Here is a 20513-nt window from a genome sequence, read left to right as displayed (position 1 = left end):
CACTGAGCCATCTCTCCTGTGATATGATTTCTAAAGCATAATTCCAAAGTAGCTTCTTCTGGTCATGTCTCATGGCACTGGCTTTCCTTGATGGTCGTGGCTCCAAGCCATTGCTGACTGGATGGATTTGACGTGAAAAGTGGTGAAACTCGTTTCTGATTTTGTTTCTGGTTTTGTGAGATGGGGATTCTCTGTGTATCCCTGGTTGTCCTGGAACCCACTCTGTAGACCAGGCTAGCCTCAAACTCACAGAGATTTGCTTGCCTCTTCCTCTGCTTCCGCAGTGGTGGGACTAAAGCTGGGCCCCACCATGCCCTGCTGGTGAAAACTAGTCCTGATGACTAGAAGGACTGGGCAACAGTAAGCTCCACCCTTCTAGTGTAGTGCTGGGGCTTGAACCTAGGGCCTTGTGTCCTCGAGACAGGTACCTTACCATTGAGCAATACCTTCAGTTCTTTCTTTCTTCTTTCTTCCTTTTTTCTCTTTCTTTTTCTTTCTTCCTTCCTTCCTTCCTTTCTTTTTCTTTCTTTTCTTTTCTTTCTTTCTTTCTTTCTTTCTTTCTTCCTTCCTTCCTTCCTTCCTTCCTTTCTTTTTCTTTCCTTTTCTTCCTTCCTTCCTTTTTCTTTCCTTTTCTTTTCTTCCTTCCTTCCTTTTTATTTTCTTTCTTCCTTCCTTTCTTCCTTTTTCTTTCTCTTCTTTTCTCTTCTTTCTTTCTTTTCTTTTTTTCTTTCTTTCTTTCTTTCTTTCTTTTTTTTTTTTTTTTTTTGACAGATTTTGCCTGTGTAGCCCAGGCCAGCTTTGAACTTACTATGTAGCCCTAGGCTGGCCTCGAATTTTGCAATCCCTGCCACAGCTTTCTGAATGACAAAATTACAAGATGATTGCTTCAAGCCATCCAGTCATCATGCCTGACTTAACAGCACTCTTAAATTGCTTAAGTTGAGGCAGGAGGATTGCCAAATTCAAGGCTAGACCATATAACAAGGTTCTTTCACAAATGTAAATTAAAAACAACAACAACAAAATAAGTACACTATGTAAAGACTCACCTGGGGTTGTAAGGATGTACCCTCTACGTAACTTTTTTGCTTTAATGGGGCTGGGAACGTGATACCTGCTTCACACTTAATTCCAGCCCCTGGAAGGAAAGGCAAGGGACGTCAAATGTCAAAAATTTTTTTAAAGGAGCTCAAAGATCCATTGTCAGAAAAGGCAAAAGGAACGAGGATGGGTTTCCTTGTATCTGGAATCCACTGTCCATTCGCTTGGATCTGACGACGGTCTGCCTGGATGAAAGGTCTTGGCTCACACGCTGGTTTCTGTACTGGGTTGCTCCTCGGGTCGTTCAGCACCCATTGGTTCCGGTGCTGTATAAAGTACTGCAGACTTTTATACTGGAGGTAGAGAACCAGCATGTGCCTTCAGGGAACCTGCAGTAGGGGTGGGGAATGGAAGGAAAGGACGGGACGGGAAAGCTGGATCAGCAGTGAGGTGTGTGTGCTGCCTTTGCGAAGGACCGGAGTAAGGTTCCCAGCACCGATGGCAGATGATTCAGTGCTGCTTATTTACAATGCCCATTCCAGGGGCTGTGCCTCTGGACTCAGAGGGCAGCCGCCATACCCACACATACACACACGATTAAAAACAAGATAATTTTTTTTTTTTAAGTAGATGGGGACGCTGGAAAGATGGCTCAGTGGTTAAGAGAACTTATGTCTCCAACAGAGGGCCTGTTTTTGGTTCCTGGCACCCGTGTGATTACTCAGAACCATCTTAACTCCAGCTCCTGAGGAGCCAGTGCCCTCTGCTGGTGTCTGCAGACACCAGACACACCTGTGGTGTACAGATACACATATAGGCAAAACACTTAAATTCATTTTTAAAAGTAGATGAAGAACTTCATGATGCTATGCTAACATGGGGGAGACATCCACTTCCTACATTTCTCGTTTTCATTCTGTTCTGAAATAAGGTTTCAGGTAACCCAGGCTGGCCTCCTGTGCTCTGTGTAGCTAAAGACAACCTTGAACTCCTGAGATTTCCCAGGTGTCACAGTCAATGAGGCTGCTGAGGTGATAACCCCTTTCCTTCAGGTTTTTGTGAAGGCTTTGTGAAGTGTTAGCTGCCATTTCCATAACAAAGTTCTCATCATCTGGCTGAACACTGTCAGCTAAAAAACGGTTTCTTTTTTCCCCTTCTATGAACTGAATTCTCCTTAGAAAACCATATGTTTTGTTTGGGATCACCAATCAAAGCAGAGCAGACCCCATTTCATGTCTCCCTTCCCCTGTAGTTCAGCTTGCCTGCCCTAGACTAGGCACAGCAAACTCCTGCCTTCTCCCAGCTTCCACGGGGCCTGCATAGGACACCTTGTTTTATATGCTAACCTAAAGCCATAAGATCACATAATGAGTTGTCTCTCCCACTAGACCAGTGGGCGCCAAGGGGCAGCCGTTTGTACCAGGGACCACACGGAATAGGAAGTGCATGGTAAAGTCAGGTGAACAGCACTGTCCCCTCTGCGCAGCTCCTGACTTCCAGAGCTGTGCCCAAGCACTGTTTGGTGTCTGTGTTTCTCTCCCCACACAGTGAGTGCCCCAGAGGCCAGCACATAGCCTGGCAGAGACTGGGTCTCAGTATGCACTGCTGGATTCTAGGATAGTATCCACGCCTTTGTACCTTGGCTCCTGTCACAGTGTCTGACACGTAGCCGGCAGTCAGAGAACACCACAGTGAGTCACTGGCCAGCTGCTATCCATACCCGATGTCACTCCACACCCACTGTCGCAGATCAGCCTGAGCCCGGCTGGTGGTGGCTTTTAGCAACTTTAGTTTTTCCTTTCCCAAGGCCAGAAGCAGCTCTTTCCTGAGGGAACTTTTACTTTATAAACAATCTAGAGTGAGCAGGTTCTGAGAAGGAGACAGTTTCCTGCTTGTGGGGATTTTGTGATTGCTATTGTGACTCGCATTACCATGATGTCCGTGGAAGGCACTATGTATGTATTTATTTATTTGGGGGTACAGGGTCACATGAGTACCATCCTGTGTGTGCATTCCATGGCCTGTGTGTGTGTGTGTGGGGGGGGGGTCAGAGGACAACTTAAGGGATTCCTTTCTTCCATTATGTAAGATCCAAGGATTGAACTCATCAAAGCTTGGCAACAAACACTTTTACCCACTGAGCCCTCTGGGTGGCCCAGCAAGTGTTTTCTCTCACCATTGTTGAAGGAAGGGTCGGCTGACAGTTTTTGAGCTGGCAATAATTGGTGTGTTGTTGTTAGCTTGGCTTACAAAGGTTTGCTAAGTGCTTGGGAGGAAGGACTAGGGAGGGGGGGTGTCAAGGTCTGTGGGAGCTAAATACCCAGAGCTGTTCAGCCAACACTAAGCACCTGTGCTAACAGAGAAGACTGGTTACAGGAAAGGCCTAGCCCTGCAGGAGCTCTTGGTGCCTACAGAGCAGAGGCCACTGCGAGGTGACTTGTGTATCTCATTGTTCTCAAAGTGTTGGGTTTCAGAGAGGAACACTGGAGTAGCCCTCCAGACTTAGTGTCTTCACCCGCGTGGTTCTGAGTTTAAGAGAGGGGAGAGACTTAACTGGCTGGGTGTGTCCTGTCTGTGACACAGCAACGGTCATTTGAGCAGTATGGTGTGGTCAGGCCTCTGCTCTCCACAGGCGGTTCAGCTAGGGCCTTAGCACTTGAGCCTCTGCCCAGGGCTATCTGAGTCTCTGGGAGAAACCTTAGCTGGTTTCTCCCAAGAGGTAGTGACCCAGGGGCAATAAGGCCATGGTGTCTTAGCTTAATCTCAAAAGTAGTGGGTGAGTCCTCCTACCTCTTTCTACAAGGCACCTCGGTAAAGTGAGGCAGAGATTGTGTGAGGACGTGAATGTTAGGAGGTGAGGGATGACGAGGCATCTGACAGACAAGACTCACACCCAGTGGCCTGCCATGTAAGATACAGCCACTGCCAGGTGACAGTGTAGGACTGTATCCCAACAGGGCCACATTCCTCTCAGGCATGAATTTATGTGGCAAGGGTCCCTACTGAGTCTTCAAAGACAGCAGTGTTTGGGCTGGATCAATATTCTTTTTACTCTAATTACTGTACTTATAGGTCATTATTATAATGAGAGAAACTTAAGAGTTTTGAAAACCTATGTGGCATCCTTTCTCTTCCTGTGTGTGTATGTCTGTGTGGATGTGTGGGCACATGTGTACTGGGATATAAACATGTGGGCACACGTGTGCCAAGGCCAGAAGACAATCTCAGCTGTCATTCCTCAGATGCCATCTACCTTGTTTCTCTGAGGCAGGTTCTCTCATGGGCTTGGAACTTGGCAAGTAGATCATCTGTCTGTCCCTGCCCACCATGCGATATGCAACCACCATCAGCTGTCCTCTCCCCCTCCCCCAGGGGCCCTAGGGATGGACCACAGGTCTTCATGCCTGCAAGGCCAGCGGGTTATGGACTGAGAGCTTCCCCAGGGTGACACACTGGCTTAAAAGTGTGACAGCTGAGCCACCTTCACATCGGCCTTGTACTCAAGCCTCCTGGGTGAGCCCCCTGCTAATGCCAGTTAGTCCCCAACCAAGTCTAATGACTGTTTATTCTTTCAGGTGTGTTTTGACTGTGGTGCCAAAAATCCCAGCTGGGCCAGCATAAGCTATGGGGTGTTTCTCTGCATCGACTGCTCGGGATCACACCGGTCGCTCGGGGTTCACTTGAGTTTTATTCGGTAAGTGGACTCTCCCCCGCTGGCTGGTACCTGGATGTCTCCCCTGAGGACCATAAAGGAGAATGGGCTGCTTTGGCTCTCAGTTTGAGGGTGTGGTCCACCACAGCAACAGGAGCGAACTGACTGCCCCCATAGCATCCAAGTCGGGGCAGATCTGGATACTGATGTTCAGCTCAATTTCCCCAGCCTGGGGATGGTGCAGCCCACGTTCAGGGTGGGTCTTCCCCAGTTAAACTGCCCAGAAACTCCCCGGCAGGCACACTCCGTGTTCGCTTTCCCATGTGGTGCTGAAGCCAGTCAAATTGGCAGTAAAAATGAACCACCCGTGGGGCGGGAGACAGGCTGCTGCCGCAGAGGTGCTGAGTTCAGTCCACAGCACTCACGTGGCTGCTCGCAACCATCTATACCTGCATCCCTCTTCTGCTGTGCAGATGCTCATACAGGCAACACTCAGACACATAGAATATGTGAATGATTAAAAAGAAAGAAAAGAAAGTTAACCGTGAATGTCCCTGTCTCCCCTTTCCATTGATGTTGACTTGGAATCAGTAAAATGACAGGAAACCATAATCTGGAGGTCGGGAGTTGTTAACTCTTGCATCATCTAGTGACGTGGGAAAACAGGCCATTTTCTTCTTGGGCCTCTGTGGAGATCTTGTGGAAGAAATAAAGCTCTGGTGTTGAAGACAAAGTCAGATGGGAGGGCTCAAAGCAACAGTTCCTTTTCCTCCCATGCCTTCTAAGAAATTAAAGTGCACACTCAAGAGGGAAGGGGCTTCCTGTGCACATACAAGGTTGAGAGTTCATATGAAGGGTGGAGTCCTCCTCATCCAGGTGTGGTACCCAGCATCCTCCTCCAGCTCCCATTCCCACTGGCACTAGCTGGACAAAACCTGAGCGGATGAGTTTGTCCAGCCCTTTGCTGGTGATGTCACATGTTTGTATATGAAGGCCTTTCTTCCCTCTTTACCAAGAGCTTGGGCTACCCTGGCCACTCCAGTGAGGAGTTGTCCTTCCTCTTCCCACACTGTGGGCTCCAGAGAGAGGTGCAGCCCCACGGTGGGAGGGAAAGAGCCTCTGAAGTGAAGTGAAGTAATGACAGGGCAGTGGGCCAGAGTCAGACCAGAGACCCAGCAGGGTGTGCCCAGCTGCCTGGGCCTTGTCAGGGCACCTTCTGCAGGTCATCTCAGGGACTCAGGCCTCTGTTGGTGCCACTTCCTCCAGCAGCTGGCCTGTGTCCCTGCTCCTCTTCTGGGAAAGAACTGTGGCAATGATTTCTTGTCATTGTTGTTAACTTAAGGAATATTGTTACAGTGTGACTACCATTTGTCCCTGTATGAAAAAAACAATGAAGATGAGACTTTTTACATAGCAGCATAGACAGTGATGGCTACAACATCTTCTGTCTTTAATTTTTTTTTTAAATCTGTGTGAGTGTCTGTGTGTGGGTAGGGGTGTGTGTGTGTGTGTGTGTGTGTGTGTGTGTGTATGTGTGTATGTGTGTGTGGTAGGTGTGTGCATGCATGTATGTGGTTGTCTATGGAGGCCAGCAGACACCCTCCAATCTTTTAGGGCTGAAGTTACAGGCAAGTGTGTGTCACATGGGTTCTGGGAACCGAACAGTTTCTCTACAAGAGCAGTAAGTATCCCTTGCCACCAGCCCACCGGAGGGCATGGTGTAGCTGGCTGGCTAACTGCATAGGTAATTACTAAGAAGAGGGAGTTGCTTTGAATATTATTGCTTGTTTCAAAATACCAGTCATTTTCCTTTGCCTCAGATTCTGGTTCCAGAATGGAATGTGCCATGGTGTACTAGTTGTGTCTTTGGCTGTTGTTGTTGTTGTTGTTATTGTTGTTATTATTATTATTATTATTATTATTATTGCTTTTTAAGACATCATTTCTCTGTGTAGCCCTGGCTGTCCTCGAACTCACTCTGTAGACCAAGCTGGCTTCAAACCCACAGAGATCTGCCTGCCTCTGCATCCTGAGTGCTTGAGATTAAAGGCATACACCGACACCACCCAGTTTATGATTTGCCTATTTTAATACCTTCATGTTCTAGTTTTCAACCTGTTCCTGTGATAAAGCATGTATCCAAAAGCAACTTAAGAAGAATTCATTTTGGCTCAGGATTCTAAAGGGAGAGTCCATAATGGTTTTTAAAATATCGCAGCAGAGAATGAGGTTAGCCTGACAGCCAGGAAGCAGAGAGAGATCGGGAAGAGGGCATGGTTCTAAGCATTTATAGCCTCTCTGACTGACATCCTCCAGCAAGGCTCCACCTCCTGAGGTGCCATAAGACCCACCAGCTGGGACCCAAGCCTTCATGGTGCGCAGGAGCCTGTGGTCACTGACCCAAGCCTTCACGGTGCGGATGGCTTTGCACTGGCTTGTTTCGCTTAGCTTGCTCTTACCATCCATTCCTCCACAACCCCTTCCTTGCTGAGACTAAATAACGCCTCAGGGATCTGTAAATGCTGATTTGCTGGTCTGTCCACCCATGGGTAGACACTTGAATTGCTCCCACATGGTAGCCACGGAAATAAAGCTGCCTTGAGCATGTGTATACACGTGTCACTTTGAGAACTGTCCTGAGCCCCTTGGGGACAGCACTCAGAAGTGCTGTCAACAGCTCAGGTGATGACTATATTTCTCCTCTTGTGAGGAAGCCCCTCCTTGTCCAGAATGACTCAGCCACCATACGTCCCTCCAGCAGCACAGTAGGCGTCATTTCTGCTCATCTTCACTGGCACTCTGCATCTTCCTCCTCCTCTTCCTCTCCTCCTCTTCCTGGCCCTCACCCTCCTGCTCCTGCTCTTTTTTTCTTTTTCATGGTGCTGGAGACTAAACGAGGGGCCTCCTGCATGCTGCATGGGTATTCCACTACTGAGCCAGACCCTTAGCTTAGGCTCCCTCCCTCCCTTTTCTCTGTCTTCCTCCCTTCCTCCTCTTTCATAGCAGCCACTGGGTGTGAGGTAGTTTCTCCTTTTGTCTGATATGAATTTCCCAGTGATTAGCGCTCAGCATCTTCTCATGCATGATGGACAGTCTGTGTTCCTGCTTTGAAGATTTTCTGTTCCTGTTCTTGCCTGGTTTGGATTGGGTTGTTTGTTATATTGAGCTTTCAGCGTTCTTTATGTTTGCCATATATTGATCCCTTGTAATAGATACAATTTGAAAATATTTCCTCCCATCTGATGGATGTATTGATACCCTTCCTTCCTTCCTTCCTTCCTTCCTTCCTTCCTTCCTTCCTTCCTTCCTTCCTGTCTGTCTGTCTGTCTTTCTTTCTTTCTTTTCTTTTCTTTCTTTCTTTCTTCCTTTCTTTCTTTCTTTCTTTCTTTTTATTTTTTGAGATAGGGTTTCCTTGTGTAGCCCTGGCTGTCCTGGAACTCATTCTGTAGACCAGGCTGGCCTCAAACTCAGAAATCTGCCTGTTTCTGCCACCTGAGTGCTGGGATTAAAGGGGTGCACGCCACCATCATCATCACCGCAGTCTGGCTCTGTTTGTTGATACACCTGTCTTTTCTGACATCCTGTTCGCTTGTACCTTTTGGATCCTTGTCAAGGTACACACATCAAACCCACTGCCATAGTTTTTCATCCTGTTCTTTCCAAGAGTTTTATGGCTTCAAATATCACATTTATGTCTTTGATCCTTTTGAGTTTTGTTTTTGTTACTTAGATAGGGTCTCACTATGTCGCCCTGGATGTCCTGGAACTCGCCATGTAGACTAGGCTGGTCTTAAACTCAGAGATTCATTTGTCCCTGCCTCCCAAGTGCTGGGACTAAAGGTCTATGCCACCACGCCCAGTTTGAGTTAATTTTTGTTTGTGGTTATAACTAAGTGAATAACTTCATAGTGGGGGGGGGGGCGGGTGTGTGCAGATGCCCTTGGGACAGAACTGAGGACCTTGTATGTATAAATGCCACGTTGATGTATGCTAGGCAGTTGAACTGGTAGAATGTATGCTACCAGTGAACTAAATCCCCAGTCTCTTAGTACTTTTATTTTGAGACAGGTTCTCATACATTGCCTGGGACGACCTTAAACTCACTCTGTGGTCTACACTGGCCTTGAACTTGTAATCTTCCATTCTCTGCCTCCTAAGATTATAGATGTGAGCCACCAGCACCACCACCCCTCCCCCCCAGCTTCCAGATGTACTTTTGAGAATGTTTTTCCCAGATTGGTCACGAGCTGTTCATACATGGTGCCACACCCTGTCCAGAGTATAGAAAGGCCGGATGTGAGGCTACCCACAGCTGCCCCTCCTCTGCCTGTGCTGTTCTGTCCTATGGTTCACCTCTGAGGCATGTGCCCGTGCACAGAGTTCCAGGAAACCAGGTAGGAAGAGAACTGGCCTGGTGGAGCCTGGACAGCGAGATCTGTTGGGCCTGTGCAGGTTCAAGCATGCGCCTTTTAAAAGCAAGATAAATGTACGAGTCACGTGCTTGTGGAAGATTCAGACAACAAGAGCCCTGAGCCCAAGGCAGCTGCCAAGGCTATGGGCGGGAGAAAGTCCAGGCAACCACTGCTGAGTTGAAGGCCAGCCTGGTCTACAGAGTGAAGTCCAGGATAGCCAGGGCTACAGAAAGACAAAATCAGACAGACAAACAAACCATCCCAAGCCTGACTCAGTGGCACACGAAAGGAACCCCAGCCTGGGGAGTCTGAGGGGATCCCTTAGACCCACAGGTCTAAGAGTAACCTAAGCGACCTCAAAAGACGCAGCTCCGAAGAAAAGCACAAATACCCACTGGGAGAAAGGTTCTGAGACCCCACATATGCAAATGAGACACAGAAGCTCCTGCGGGGGGGGGGGGGAGGGGGGCCCTCCCTTCTTTCTCTCTCTGCCTCTGCCAGCCACACACATGCACACACAGACAGCCGTAGCTCTCACACTGTGAACAGTGTGCCATGGGTGGTATAGTTAACCAAGGGGAGGTTTCGTTTTTATGTTGAATTCCATGTTAGCGATTTTTACAAAGGACAAAGTGATTTCTAAACTGTCTTTAGTTGGTAGTCAATGAAGCAAGTTCAGAGTGTGAGTGCAGACAAAGCAGACATGATGCCTGGGCCAGCACCGGGCAGAGCTGTTTGCAGGGTTGCCCAGACTCAGCCAGGTGACTGACTGCTCAAGGGATTCGAAAGACAAGCCTTAGCAGGACTGGCGACTCCATCTCCTTACCTCAACGGTTAACAAAAGCACTTTTTTTTTTTTTTTTTCTCAGCACTCAGCTTTCATAGGACTCTGCAGAGCAGCAGCTCTTCCTGTGGTGGTGGGTGCTGTCCAGGGCTTCTGCCTGCTGGGGTGGGCGTGCATAGGCCTCTACCACTGGTATTCTTTGTCTTGGGGGTCTAGGGCGCCACAGGAATCTCTGGCAGCTCAGTTTAAGAGCCCTGCTTAAAAGGAGCTGGACAGATGACTCGGCAGTTAAGAGCACTTGCTCCTCTTGTAGAAGACCTGGGTTCAGCTCCCAGCATTCCTGTCAGATGGCGAAGCACCTGTGACCCCATCCATAGGCATATATGTGACATATGCAACATATATGTACATAGTAAAAGTAAGTGTGACCCCATCCATACGCATATATGTGACATATGCAACATACATGTACATAGTAAAAATAAGTGTGACCCCGTCCATACGCATATATTTGACATATGCAACATACATATTCATAGTAAAAATAAGTGTTAAAGGAGAAGAGAAGAGAAGAAGATGGAAAGATGGCTCAGTGGTGAAAAGCACTGGCTGTTCTTCCAGAGAGCCCAGGTTTGGTTCCCAGCATGCGTGTGGAGTCTCACAACTGTGTGTAGCTCTAGGGATCAGACCCCCTGTTCTGGCCTCTGAAGGACCAGGTATACACATGGTGCACAGACACACATGTAGGTAAAGCATCCACACATAGCAGCCATAGTGCTCACCCTGGGCTCCTGTCCTAGCCCTTGGGGACATTGAAACAGGGTCATATGGAAATCTGCCAAGGCTCTGCCTCTGCCTGTGTGGATTACAGGGATTACAGGTGCACAGCACCAGGCCTGGCCACACAGAATTCCCTAAATCCCACAGCACAAGGAAATGTTTCTTGTTTTTATTTGTTTGGTTGGTTTTGTTTTCATTTTTTTAGATTTATCTATTTATTATGTATACAGCTTTCTTGCTGCGTGTATGTCTGCAGGCCAGAAGAGGGCATCAGATCCCCCTTATAGATGATTATGAGCCTCCATGTGGTTGCTAGGAATTAACCTCAGGACCTCTGGAAGAGCGGCCACTGCTCTTAACCTCTGAGCCTTCTCTCCAGCCCCAAGGGAACATTTTGAAAGCTTAGTTAGCAGTTTGATGCCAGAGACGGATAGTTTCACACTTGTAACCCTTGTGTTCCTCCCAGGTCCACAGAGCTGGATTCAAACTGGTCGTGGTTCCAGCTTCGATGCATGCAAGTTGGAGGGAACTCGAATGCTGTAAGTCCCCCACACTTGCCCTTCCCTCTTCTCTACTGAAGTTCGATTGCCATGTTTGGGAGGCTCTGGGGGTGTGGGGCAAGACGAAGCTCAGTGGGCGGAAGCCATTGAGTGCCTGTTGGCCTGGGAGAATGTAGAAGAGTGGATATGCTTGAAAGCAAAAGGAGGTTCTTACCCTTCAAGGGGTGACCTCTGTGCATACACTGGAAATGTGTGTATTTGCACTGATTAGAGAGACTTAGGTCTTAAGTGTTAGACCAGAAACCTTTCCAATGGAGCCAGTGTGTGTGTGTGTGTGTGTGTGTGTGTGTGTGTGTGTGTCTGGGAGGCGGTGCCTTGACAGGGTTCATTTTCTATAGTGGTGTATGTAGCCAGAGGATCATTGTTCTGGCTCCGGTAAATAGCCCCAACCCATGATTCTGCAAGCATCCCTAACTGAACTAGTGGTTCACACAAAAAAGCAAGGCCAACAGAAGACATGAAAGAAGAAGGGGACTTGTTGGGACAAGTGATGACAGGGGGTGTAAGAGGGTAAAAAGGAGCAGAACATGTCAGACACAAGGACGGAGTTATCAGAGAAGAGAACAGTCTAGCCAGAAACATCCTTTGAGACACTGATGCCTCATTTGTTTCCAAATGAGAACAACTGGTGTCTGGGGTCCTTTCTGAGGTGCAATTGAACCAGATGCAAGAAATAATATGTGGTCCCATGTGGTGGCCACATCCGATACAGGCACCCCTGTTGCCCAGCAAGTAGGAACAGGAGGATCTCTGTGAGTTTGAGGCCATCCTGGTCTACATAGGGAGTTTCAGGTTAGCCAGGACTATATGGTGAGATGCTAGAAAGAAAGAGAAACTATATTAGTAATTCATTAGTATATATCTCAAAAATTATGTCTAGGCTTAAATATTTAAAATCAAAATCTGTTTTTAAAGATTTATTTATTTATTATTTATTATATGTAAGTATACTGTAGCTGTCTTCAGATACCCCAGAAGAGGGCCTCAGATCTCATTACAGATGGCTGTGAGCCACCATGTGGTTGCTGGAATTTGAATTCAGGACCTTTGAAAGAGCAGACAGTGCTCTTAACTGCTGAGCCATCTCTCCAGCCCTAAAATCAAGATCTTCAGTCTAAAATATTGACTTCCAAAATGTAAAATTGCCTTAGATCAGAATTTCTCAACTGTTTTTATTATTCCCAAGCAAAAAGAAGATAGTAGATTATTTCAAAGTTATGTTGGGTTCTTTACTTCCTAATGAGAAAAATTAAGAACTAAGAAACATGATCCTGTAGCCAGGTTGTGGTGGCGCATGCCTTTAATCCCAGCACTTGGGAGGCAGAAGCAGATGGATCTATGAGTTCAAGGCTAGCCTGGTCTATAGAGTGAGCCCCAGGACAGCCAGCGCTATATAGAGAAACCCTGACCTTCCCCTCCCCACCCTAAGAAAGAAAGAAAGAAAGAAAGAAAGAAAGAAAGAAAGAAAGAAAGAAAGAAAGAAAGAAAGAAAGAAAAAGAAAGAAAAGAAAGAAAAAGAAAGAAAAGAAAGAAAAAAGAAAGAAAGAAAGAGGGAAGAAAGAAAGGAGAAGAACCCTAGTTCTGAGTTGAGGCACTCTGTGGAGGGCGTGGCCATCAGAGAAATGAAAAGTTGTTATGTTCATGCTCTAAGACACCATGTTTGTCCTGCTTGACTTTCCTTTTGTGACTATGCAGCCCTGGCTGGTCTGAACTCACAGGCATACATAGTGAGGCCCTGCCCATTACAAGTCCAGAACAACAGAGGTTGTTCGAAGGGCAATGGAATCGTTCTCCGATCTAGTCTTGTTTCTAGTTTTATCAAAATATTAACATTAGAACCTGAGATGATTCAGCTTGCTGTCGAGCCAGATGACCTGGCCTCTATACCTGGAACCCACTTTCTGGAAGGAAACACTAGAGTCCCCCAAGTTGTCACACGACCTCCACATGCACTCCCCCCAACAATCCATCCATCCATTGATCGATACATAACTGTTTAATATGAAAATATTGTCACTATATTGGAAGGGATCCTCCTTTCAATTCTTTATGACGTTTATCTCTTAGTGTGTGCGTGCTCTCATGCTCCTGCACCTGCCCTGGTGTGTGTGTAGAGATCCAAGGACAACTTGCCAGAGCCGAATCTCTCTTCCCAAGAGTCTCCGGGATTGAACTTGGGATGTCAGGCTTTGCAGCAGACATCTTTACCTACTGAGCCATCTCTCTGGCCCAAGGGAGTCCCTCTTGCAAGGAAAGTTTATTTTAGAACTTCGGTGCTGTCTAGTTAGCTTCATTTTCCCTTGACTTTTTAAGCCCCTCTTTCAGAAGCACCTCAGCCATGGGGTTAGAGGTCTTTTGGTATTTCTGTTAATTTGCCTGCTTTCCTCTATAGTCTTCCTTCTTCCACCAACACGGGTGTGCCACCAAGGACACCAACGCCAAGTACAACAGCCGTGCTGCTCAGCTCTACAGGGAGAAGATCAAGACTCTGGCCACCCAGGCCACCCGCAGGCACGGCACCGATGTGAGTCCCTTTAGGCGAAGTTCACTTGGTAAAGTGTTTTGTCATCTCTCTGAAGTCTCCTGCAAGGATCCCAGGGTATGGTGGACCCTCGGGATGAGAAGGGCTCTGCTTTGTCAATTCACATGTGACCCGGACCAGCAGGTTATTTATTCTTCAGTGACAGGGTCCAAAGTGGGAGGGCGAAAAGATAAAGATGTTAGGGAAGCTGGGGGTTAGGTGATGTTGCACAAGCTGTGTCTTAGGCCGAGCAAGTTGATTAGGTACAGCATCCTATATACAGACTGCAGGGCAAATGTTACCCTTCAGTGGAGCAAAATCCGCAGGAAGCTTGTCCTTGTGCTAGCAATGCTGCACAAAGGGAACACAGGGTGTCTCAAGTGTATCACCAACTGAGCTCACAGCAGCCTGGGGATCGATGACCACAGCCCTTTAGGGGGGTAAGAATTGTGTTTCCAAGAGCTGAAGTCATAGGTCCTCTAAGACTCTGACCCCAGGCTGTCACTGAGTGATCCAGATTTTAGAAAAGGAACATTCCTTGTCCAGATCAGCCTATCCCTCCACACGCTGGGACACTGAGGGTCACTGCTGGGGATGCTGGGACACTGAGGGTCACTGCTGGGAACTTTAGGTTCCTTCCAGTCCCCCTCACACAGCCCATGTCTCCACTAACTGACCAGTGCATAGCTTTGCTTAGTGTGTTTGGAGTTAAAGATGCCTCGTTTTGATGAGATGAGCTGGCTGACACATAGTGACATCCCAGCAGGGATGGCGTCTCAGGAGGCAGAAGCAGGAGGAATCCGAACTCCAGCCCAGTCTGGGCTGTAAGACCCCCATCTCAGGAGGCAAAAATAAGCAGAGAAGGTGGCTCACAGCCAGGATCCTGGCCACTCAGAAGGAAGGGCCAGAGAGAGCACTTCATTTGTGAGGCCTGTCTGATCTACACAGTGAGTTCTAGACCAGTCAGGGTCTTGAAACTGAAAATCATTCAATCAATCAATAAAAGGATAACCTCATTCAATGGGCTTAAGCCCAGTGATAAGAATGCTTGTTGCCTAATATGAGAAAGACACGGGACTTCAACTTCATGCTTCAGAAGAATTAGTTCATTAACTGCCAACCTTGTTTCGTGTGCATTGGCTGTGCTCGCCCAGTGACTGCACACAGTCAGGGCTGGGAGAGAAGGCATCACAGCCCTCGGGAGCCTGGGAGCCCTAGACAGCTGCTCGGCCCTCTTCCTGGGGCCATGGTCTCCATGGAAACCACCCGGAGAATAAAAAGTATGCTAGTGAGGAAGGCACCTCCTGAGCACAGGACCATGTGCCTGACTCGGCCTTGCCCAGTAGCACGCTGTTCTTACAGCTCGTTCTTGCTGTGTGTCTAAAGATGGATTGAGAATCTCAGGGGTGCTGGGTTGACTTCAGTGTGGAAAGAAAATCAGGTGTGAAATCCAGGCTGGGCTAGGTCATAGGGGTTTAGAATCTGCACTTACATCTTAACCTCCTAGGGATGTGGAATTTTTTGGAATGATCCCTTCTTCCAACAGGGCTCAGGGCCCTGTACAGACACTGCAAGGTCAGCTGCAAGCTCTAGAAGGGAGTGAGGAGAGGAGGCAAACTCCCTGCTAAGTTCAGCTTTGTTTTCCTTCCAGCTGTGGCTGGACAGCTGTGCGGCTCCACCTGTGTCCCCTCCTCCAAAGGAGGAAGATTTTTTTGCCTCTCACGCCTCTCTGGAGGTAAGTTTGCCGCCTTGTTCTCAAGGTTTATTTTAAATTATGTGTATGTGTATGAGGGGCAGTGTGTGCATGTGGGTGTGATACCCATGGAGTCCAGAAGAGGGCATCAGATCCCCAGGAACTGGAGTTACAGGCAGTTGTGAGCCGCCCCACCTAGCATTGCAAGCTCTCAGCCACTGAGCAGTCTCTCCAGCCCTGCTTCAACTAATTTTACAATGCACTTATTTTGAAAGTTATAACAAGTGTGCCTTTGAAACATTTCAGTACGATACAGGCTAGGCTCAGGTTTGAGAGTCTAAGATGAACACATGTGTATCTTGAGTCATCACTGTAGTGTGTGCAGACAGAAGACTCTAGACAGAAGTGCATCAGGACACACACTTCACCCAGCCTCCCCCACCCCCACCCCAAGAATACAGAGACAGTGACAACCTAGCTCAGCAAGCACTTCCAGCCCTGACCTTGCTTGCTTGCTTGCTTGCTTTCTTTCTTTCTTTCTTTTTTTTTTTTAAGATTTATTTATTTTATTCATGTGAGTACACTGTTGCTGTCTTCAGATATACCAGAAGACGGGGGTGGATTCCATTACGGATGGTTGTGAGCCACCATGTGGTTGCTGGGAATTGAACTCAGGTCCATCTGGTAGAGCAGTCAGTGCTCTTAACTGCGGAGCCATCTCTCCAGCCCTGACCTTGCTTTCTAGCCCTGACCTTGCTTTCTAAAGACTTACTTATGTGTATATATGTCTGCATGTGCATGTGTATAGTGTGTGCATGCTTGGTGTCTGCAGAAGCCAGCAGAGGACATCACATCCCCTGGAACTGGAGTCCCAAGTAGTCGTGAGATGCCTGGTGTGGGTGCTGGAACCAAACCTGAGTCCTCTGTAGGGGCAGCCAGTGCTGCTAACCACTGAGCCGTCTCTCTCCAGTCCCCCAGATGCTGGGTTCTAATTCCTGTCTTCCAGCAGAGGAGCCAGGACTCCCTGTAGAAAACAGTCGCTGAGGTTTCTGGGCCATGTGCAGACCACCTAGAACTAGAAACTAGAAACTAGTTCTAGCTAGAACTAGGAAGTGAGGCACAGCGAGAGACTGGGCAAGCTGTGTCCACAGGACTCAGACAGCTCTCAGCGCCTCCCAGAGGTCAGAGCTGCGCAGCCTGAACCATAGCCTCAGTGCTGAGTTACCACCCTGGAGGTCAGGTGACCCTCTGAGTCCAGAGTGGATGGGGGCAAGGCAGGCCTTTCTCACCAATCCTAAAGTGTGTTGGGGAGTCCTTAGGAAGTGGAGCTCAGCTGGCAGGTCCTACAGGGGGATACTTTCCAAGACCAAAAGGAAGGGGACTGGCCCACATTACTTTACGAGGGTCAGGGGACTGTCTCCAGTGTTGAGTCACATTGCCACAGGCAAGGAAAGAACCAGCAGGCAGCTACAAAGCACTGGACAGTGCCCTTCAAAGGTTTCAAGGCCATGAGCAATGGTCGAAAGCTACAGAGACAGGCAAGCTCCTTGCCCCAGAGTCCCCAAACCTTGAAGGGAGGAAGGTTGGAGCCCTGCAGAGCCTTGCATACCGAGGGGTGCTGCATCTGTGACATTTTTCCACTCTGACAGGTGTGCAAGACATTTTAATGCCAGAGGAGGCCGAGTGTGTAGAAATGTTCTGTATGGACTGGACCAGTTTTCCATAAATCTGAGATTATTCCAGCTGTGCGTGGTAGTGCACACCTTTAAGCCCAGCACTAAGGAAGCAAAAGCAAACAGAACTCTGTAGGCTTGGGGCCAGTATATAGTCTATAAAGTATAGCCAGCCTAGTCTATAAAGTGAGTTTGAGGCTGGCTGGCAAGGGCTATGTCAGGAGATCATATCTCAAAACAACAATTCCAAGATTTACCCCCTAGAAGGGAGGAGCCGGGAATGTAGCTCAATTGGTCACAAGCTGGCTAGAACAAGCGCTGGAACCTGGGGTCTATCCCCAGCACTGCATAAATTAGGTCTTGACCATCTGTAATCACTGGGCAGGTGAAAGGAGGAAAACAGAAGTTCAGGGTCAGGGTCATCTTCTACCACAGTACTGAGGTCTAGGCTAGTCTGGGGTTCATGAGACTGTCGCAAAAGAAATTTAAAAAGGTGTGTGTGTGTGTGTGTGTGTGTGTGTGTGTGTGTGAACATAGAGGCGGGGCTGAGGACAGATGTGCATGCTCAGAAGGGGCGCTGCATTGCTAACCTCCTCCCACCCCCATGCTGGTTTACCTGGGTGGGGAGTCCTTGCTTTCCGGCTGACTAATGGCTTCTCTCACCTGCTGCAGGTCAGTGGTGCTATGCAGGCATCTGCACAGCCAGAATCGGCCTCTTCAACACCGTGGGGCTTGGAAACCACTCCAGAAAAACACGAAGGTAAGTCCATGGAGTCACGCGAGAGCAATGTCCTGTGGTCTCATGGCCAAGATGAAACTGCTGTAGTCACCATAGAAACCTGTTGTGTTAGCTCATGGACTCAGAAGGCATTCTAGAAGGCCCCATTAAGGTGTTAACTGGAGAAAAGGACAACTGGATTACTAGTTTCTGCTTTGATGATCTAGTACTGAAGTGTGGACTTTTGTTTTGTTTTGTTTTGTTTTGTTTTTTCTGAGACAGGGTTTCTCTGTATAGCCCTGGCTGTCCTGGAACTCACCCTGTAGACCAGGCTGGCCTTGAACTCAGAAATCCACCTGCCTCTGCCTCCCGAGTGCAGAAGTGTGGACTTTTATAACTGCGAAACAAGATTTCAGGAATCTTTTCCAAATTTAGTTGTTTTTGTTTGGTAGGTTGGTTGGTTTGTTGTTTTTTGTTTTTTTTGTTTTTTTTGTTTTTGTTTTGTTTTTTGTTTTGTTTTGTTTTGTTTTGAGACAGGGTTTCTCTGTATAGCCCTGGCTGTCCTGGAACTCNCTTTGTAGACCAGGCTGGCCTGAAACTCAGAAATCCACCTGCCTCTGTCTCCCAAGTGCTGGGATTAAAGGCGTGGTTTTAAAGGCTTTTGTTTTGTTTTGTTTTGTTTTGTTTTAAGCATTGTCTCCTTGTATAGCCCTAACTGGCCTAGAACTCTCTGTGTAGACCAGGCTGGCCATGAATTTGCAGAGCTCCATTTGCCTGTGCCTTAGTAGTGCTGAGATTAAAGGCATTGCACCCCCATGCCTGGTAATATTTCAGTTTAAAAGTAATAAATATTTCACAGTTAATAAGTCACACATACTTATTATATGTATTATAGAACTGTATTTACTTATTGGTTTTTGAGGCAGAGTCACACGTAGCCCAGACTATCAGAAAATTCACTAGGTTGCTGAGGATAACTGAACTCCTGATCCTCCCACTCTACCTCCTGAGTGCTTAGGTTACAGGTGTGCACTGCCACTCCCAGCTGTGCATTTATTGTAAATATGTTGTCAATCACATATGCATTAGAAATGACCTAAGTGGTGTGCATAGCTGCCCCTTCTGATTTAAAACTGAGTATCTTTCACAGGCCGAAATGTTTTGGTAAATTAACAATAAAATGTACTTTGACAGCCGAGCAGTGAACTTGGGATGTGGAAACAGGAAGGACACATGCTGGCTTGTGGAGGCAGGCTCAGTACCAGCCCTTGGCTTAGGGACACAGTAAGTGTCTGCAATGGCTTGAACTCAGTGCTGTCTGTCGTGGGAAGGGTGTTAGGAGAGAGCGACTCCAGAAGCCATAGCGCAGATCTGTTTCCTGGGAGAGAAGTGGACAGTCGGTGGCTGCTTTTCATCCATGGCTTACAACCTGTGGATTTCTTTTTCGAATCCTGTGATTGAGCTACCTTGGAGGAAGGCAGGAGTCCACCTGGCATCTTCCCCCATACCCATCATGCCTTCTCTCCTGGGGATGCAGCTCCAGGTGCTGCCATTGGCCTTGCCCAGCACAGCTGTACTTCGTCTCCGGCCTAGCACAGTATGCCCTGTTCTGGAGATTCTGTGGGTTGCATGTGACATGTGTTCCCATGGAGGGGATGTGTTGTCCTTGTGCCCTTGGTAACACAGTGCCTCACTGTAAACCGAGGCCAGAGTGGGGGGACATGCCTACTGTCTCAGCACTGCGGTAAAGCCAGGAAGATCAGGGCTCCGTCCCATCCTTGGTTAATAGGGAGTTCAAGGCCTGCCCAAGCTATATGAAACTCTGTCCAAAACAATTACAAAATAGAACAGTGAATGGTATCGCTGAAAAAGAAAAAAAAACACCTTTCTCAAAAAACAAAAACAAAACCAAGAAAAAAGCAAAATATAAATATGATATATAATATGATATTAAAACAAAACAAAACACCACTAAATTTCATTCTATAAAACCAATGTTTTAAAAATGCGTTTGCATTTATTAGCGCTCTCTCTCTCTCTCTCTCTCTCTCTCTCTCTCTCTCTCTCTCTCTCTCTCTCTCTGAGATGGACCCCTCTAGCCCATGTTGCCTCATGCATGCTCTACTGCTAAGGATGAGTGTGGACTTCTGATTGTCCTGCCTCCCACTCCTGGGGCTGCAGCTGCAGGAGGACACCAGCACAGGGCTCTTACAGCACTTCTAAGGAGGGAGGTGACAGAGCCAGGGGTCTAGTTGGATAGGGGAATGACTGCCATGCTTTGCAGCTTCTTAGCATACTTAAAGCTGTTAGCACTGACTAATAGCAGAGATCTTTCAGCTATGTCTTCCAGAGAGAGGTGGCGGTGTTTGATATGATACATGACCACTGCACACTGTACACATGTGTTGAAGTATTATAGTTTGTCTCATAAGTACATATTATTATATGTCAACCTAAAAGAAATATATATTTTAAAAGTGAACATGGTGGCACACACCTTTAATCCCAGCATTCAGGAGGCAGAGACAGGAATATCTGCTGAGTTTGAGGCCAGCCTTGTTTACAGAGTGAGTTCTAGGACAGCCAGGGCTATACAGAGAAACCCTGACTCAAAAAACAAGCAAAATAATAATAATAATAATAATAATAATAATAATAATAATAATAATAATAATGTCC

General features: G+C 47.5%; 1 protein-coding gene across 6 annotated transcripts in view; it reads left to right on the top strand.

Moving 5' to 3' along the window:
• The window catches only part of Arfgap3 (ADP ribosylation factor GTPase activating protein 3), a 50834-nt gene that overhangs the window by 2469 nt on the left and 27852 nt on the right, over positions 1 to 20513 (top strand). For all 6 annotated transcript variants that reach the window (XM_029531102.1, XM_029531101.1, XM_029531099.1 and 3 more), the window contains exons 2-6: positions 4617 to 4735; positions 11136 to 11208; positions 13622 to 13753; positions 15402 to 15485; positions 17789 to 17876. In XM_029531102.1, the coding sequence (XP_029386962.1) occupies positions 4617 to 4735; positions 11136 to 11208; positions 13622 to 13753; positions 15402 to 15485; positions 17789 to 17876 (496 nt within the window). The remainder of the gene's footprint in view (positions 1 to 4616; positions 4736 to 11135; positions 11209 to 13621; positions 13754 to 15401; positions 15486 to 17788; positions 17877 to 20513) is intronic.

The sequence above is a fragment of the Mus pahari genome, chromosome 17 (assembly GCF_900095145.1).
Source record: "Mus pahari chromosome 17, PAHARI_EIJ_v1.1, whole genome shotgun sequence".
Taxonomy (NCBI): domain Eukaryota; kingdom Metazoa; phylum Chordata; class Mammalia; order Rodentia; family Muridae; genus Mus; species Mus pahari.
This window is presented reverse-complemented; position numbering and strand designations above follow the sequence as displayed.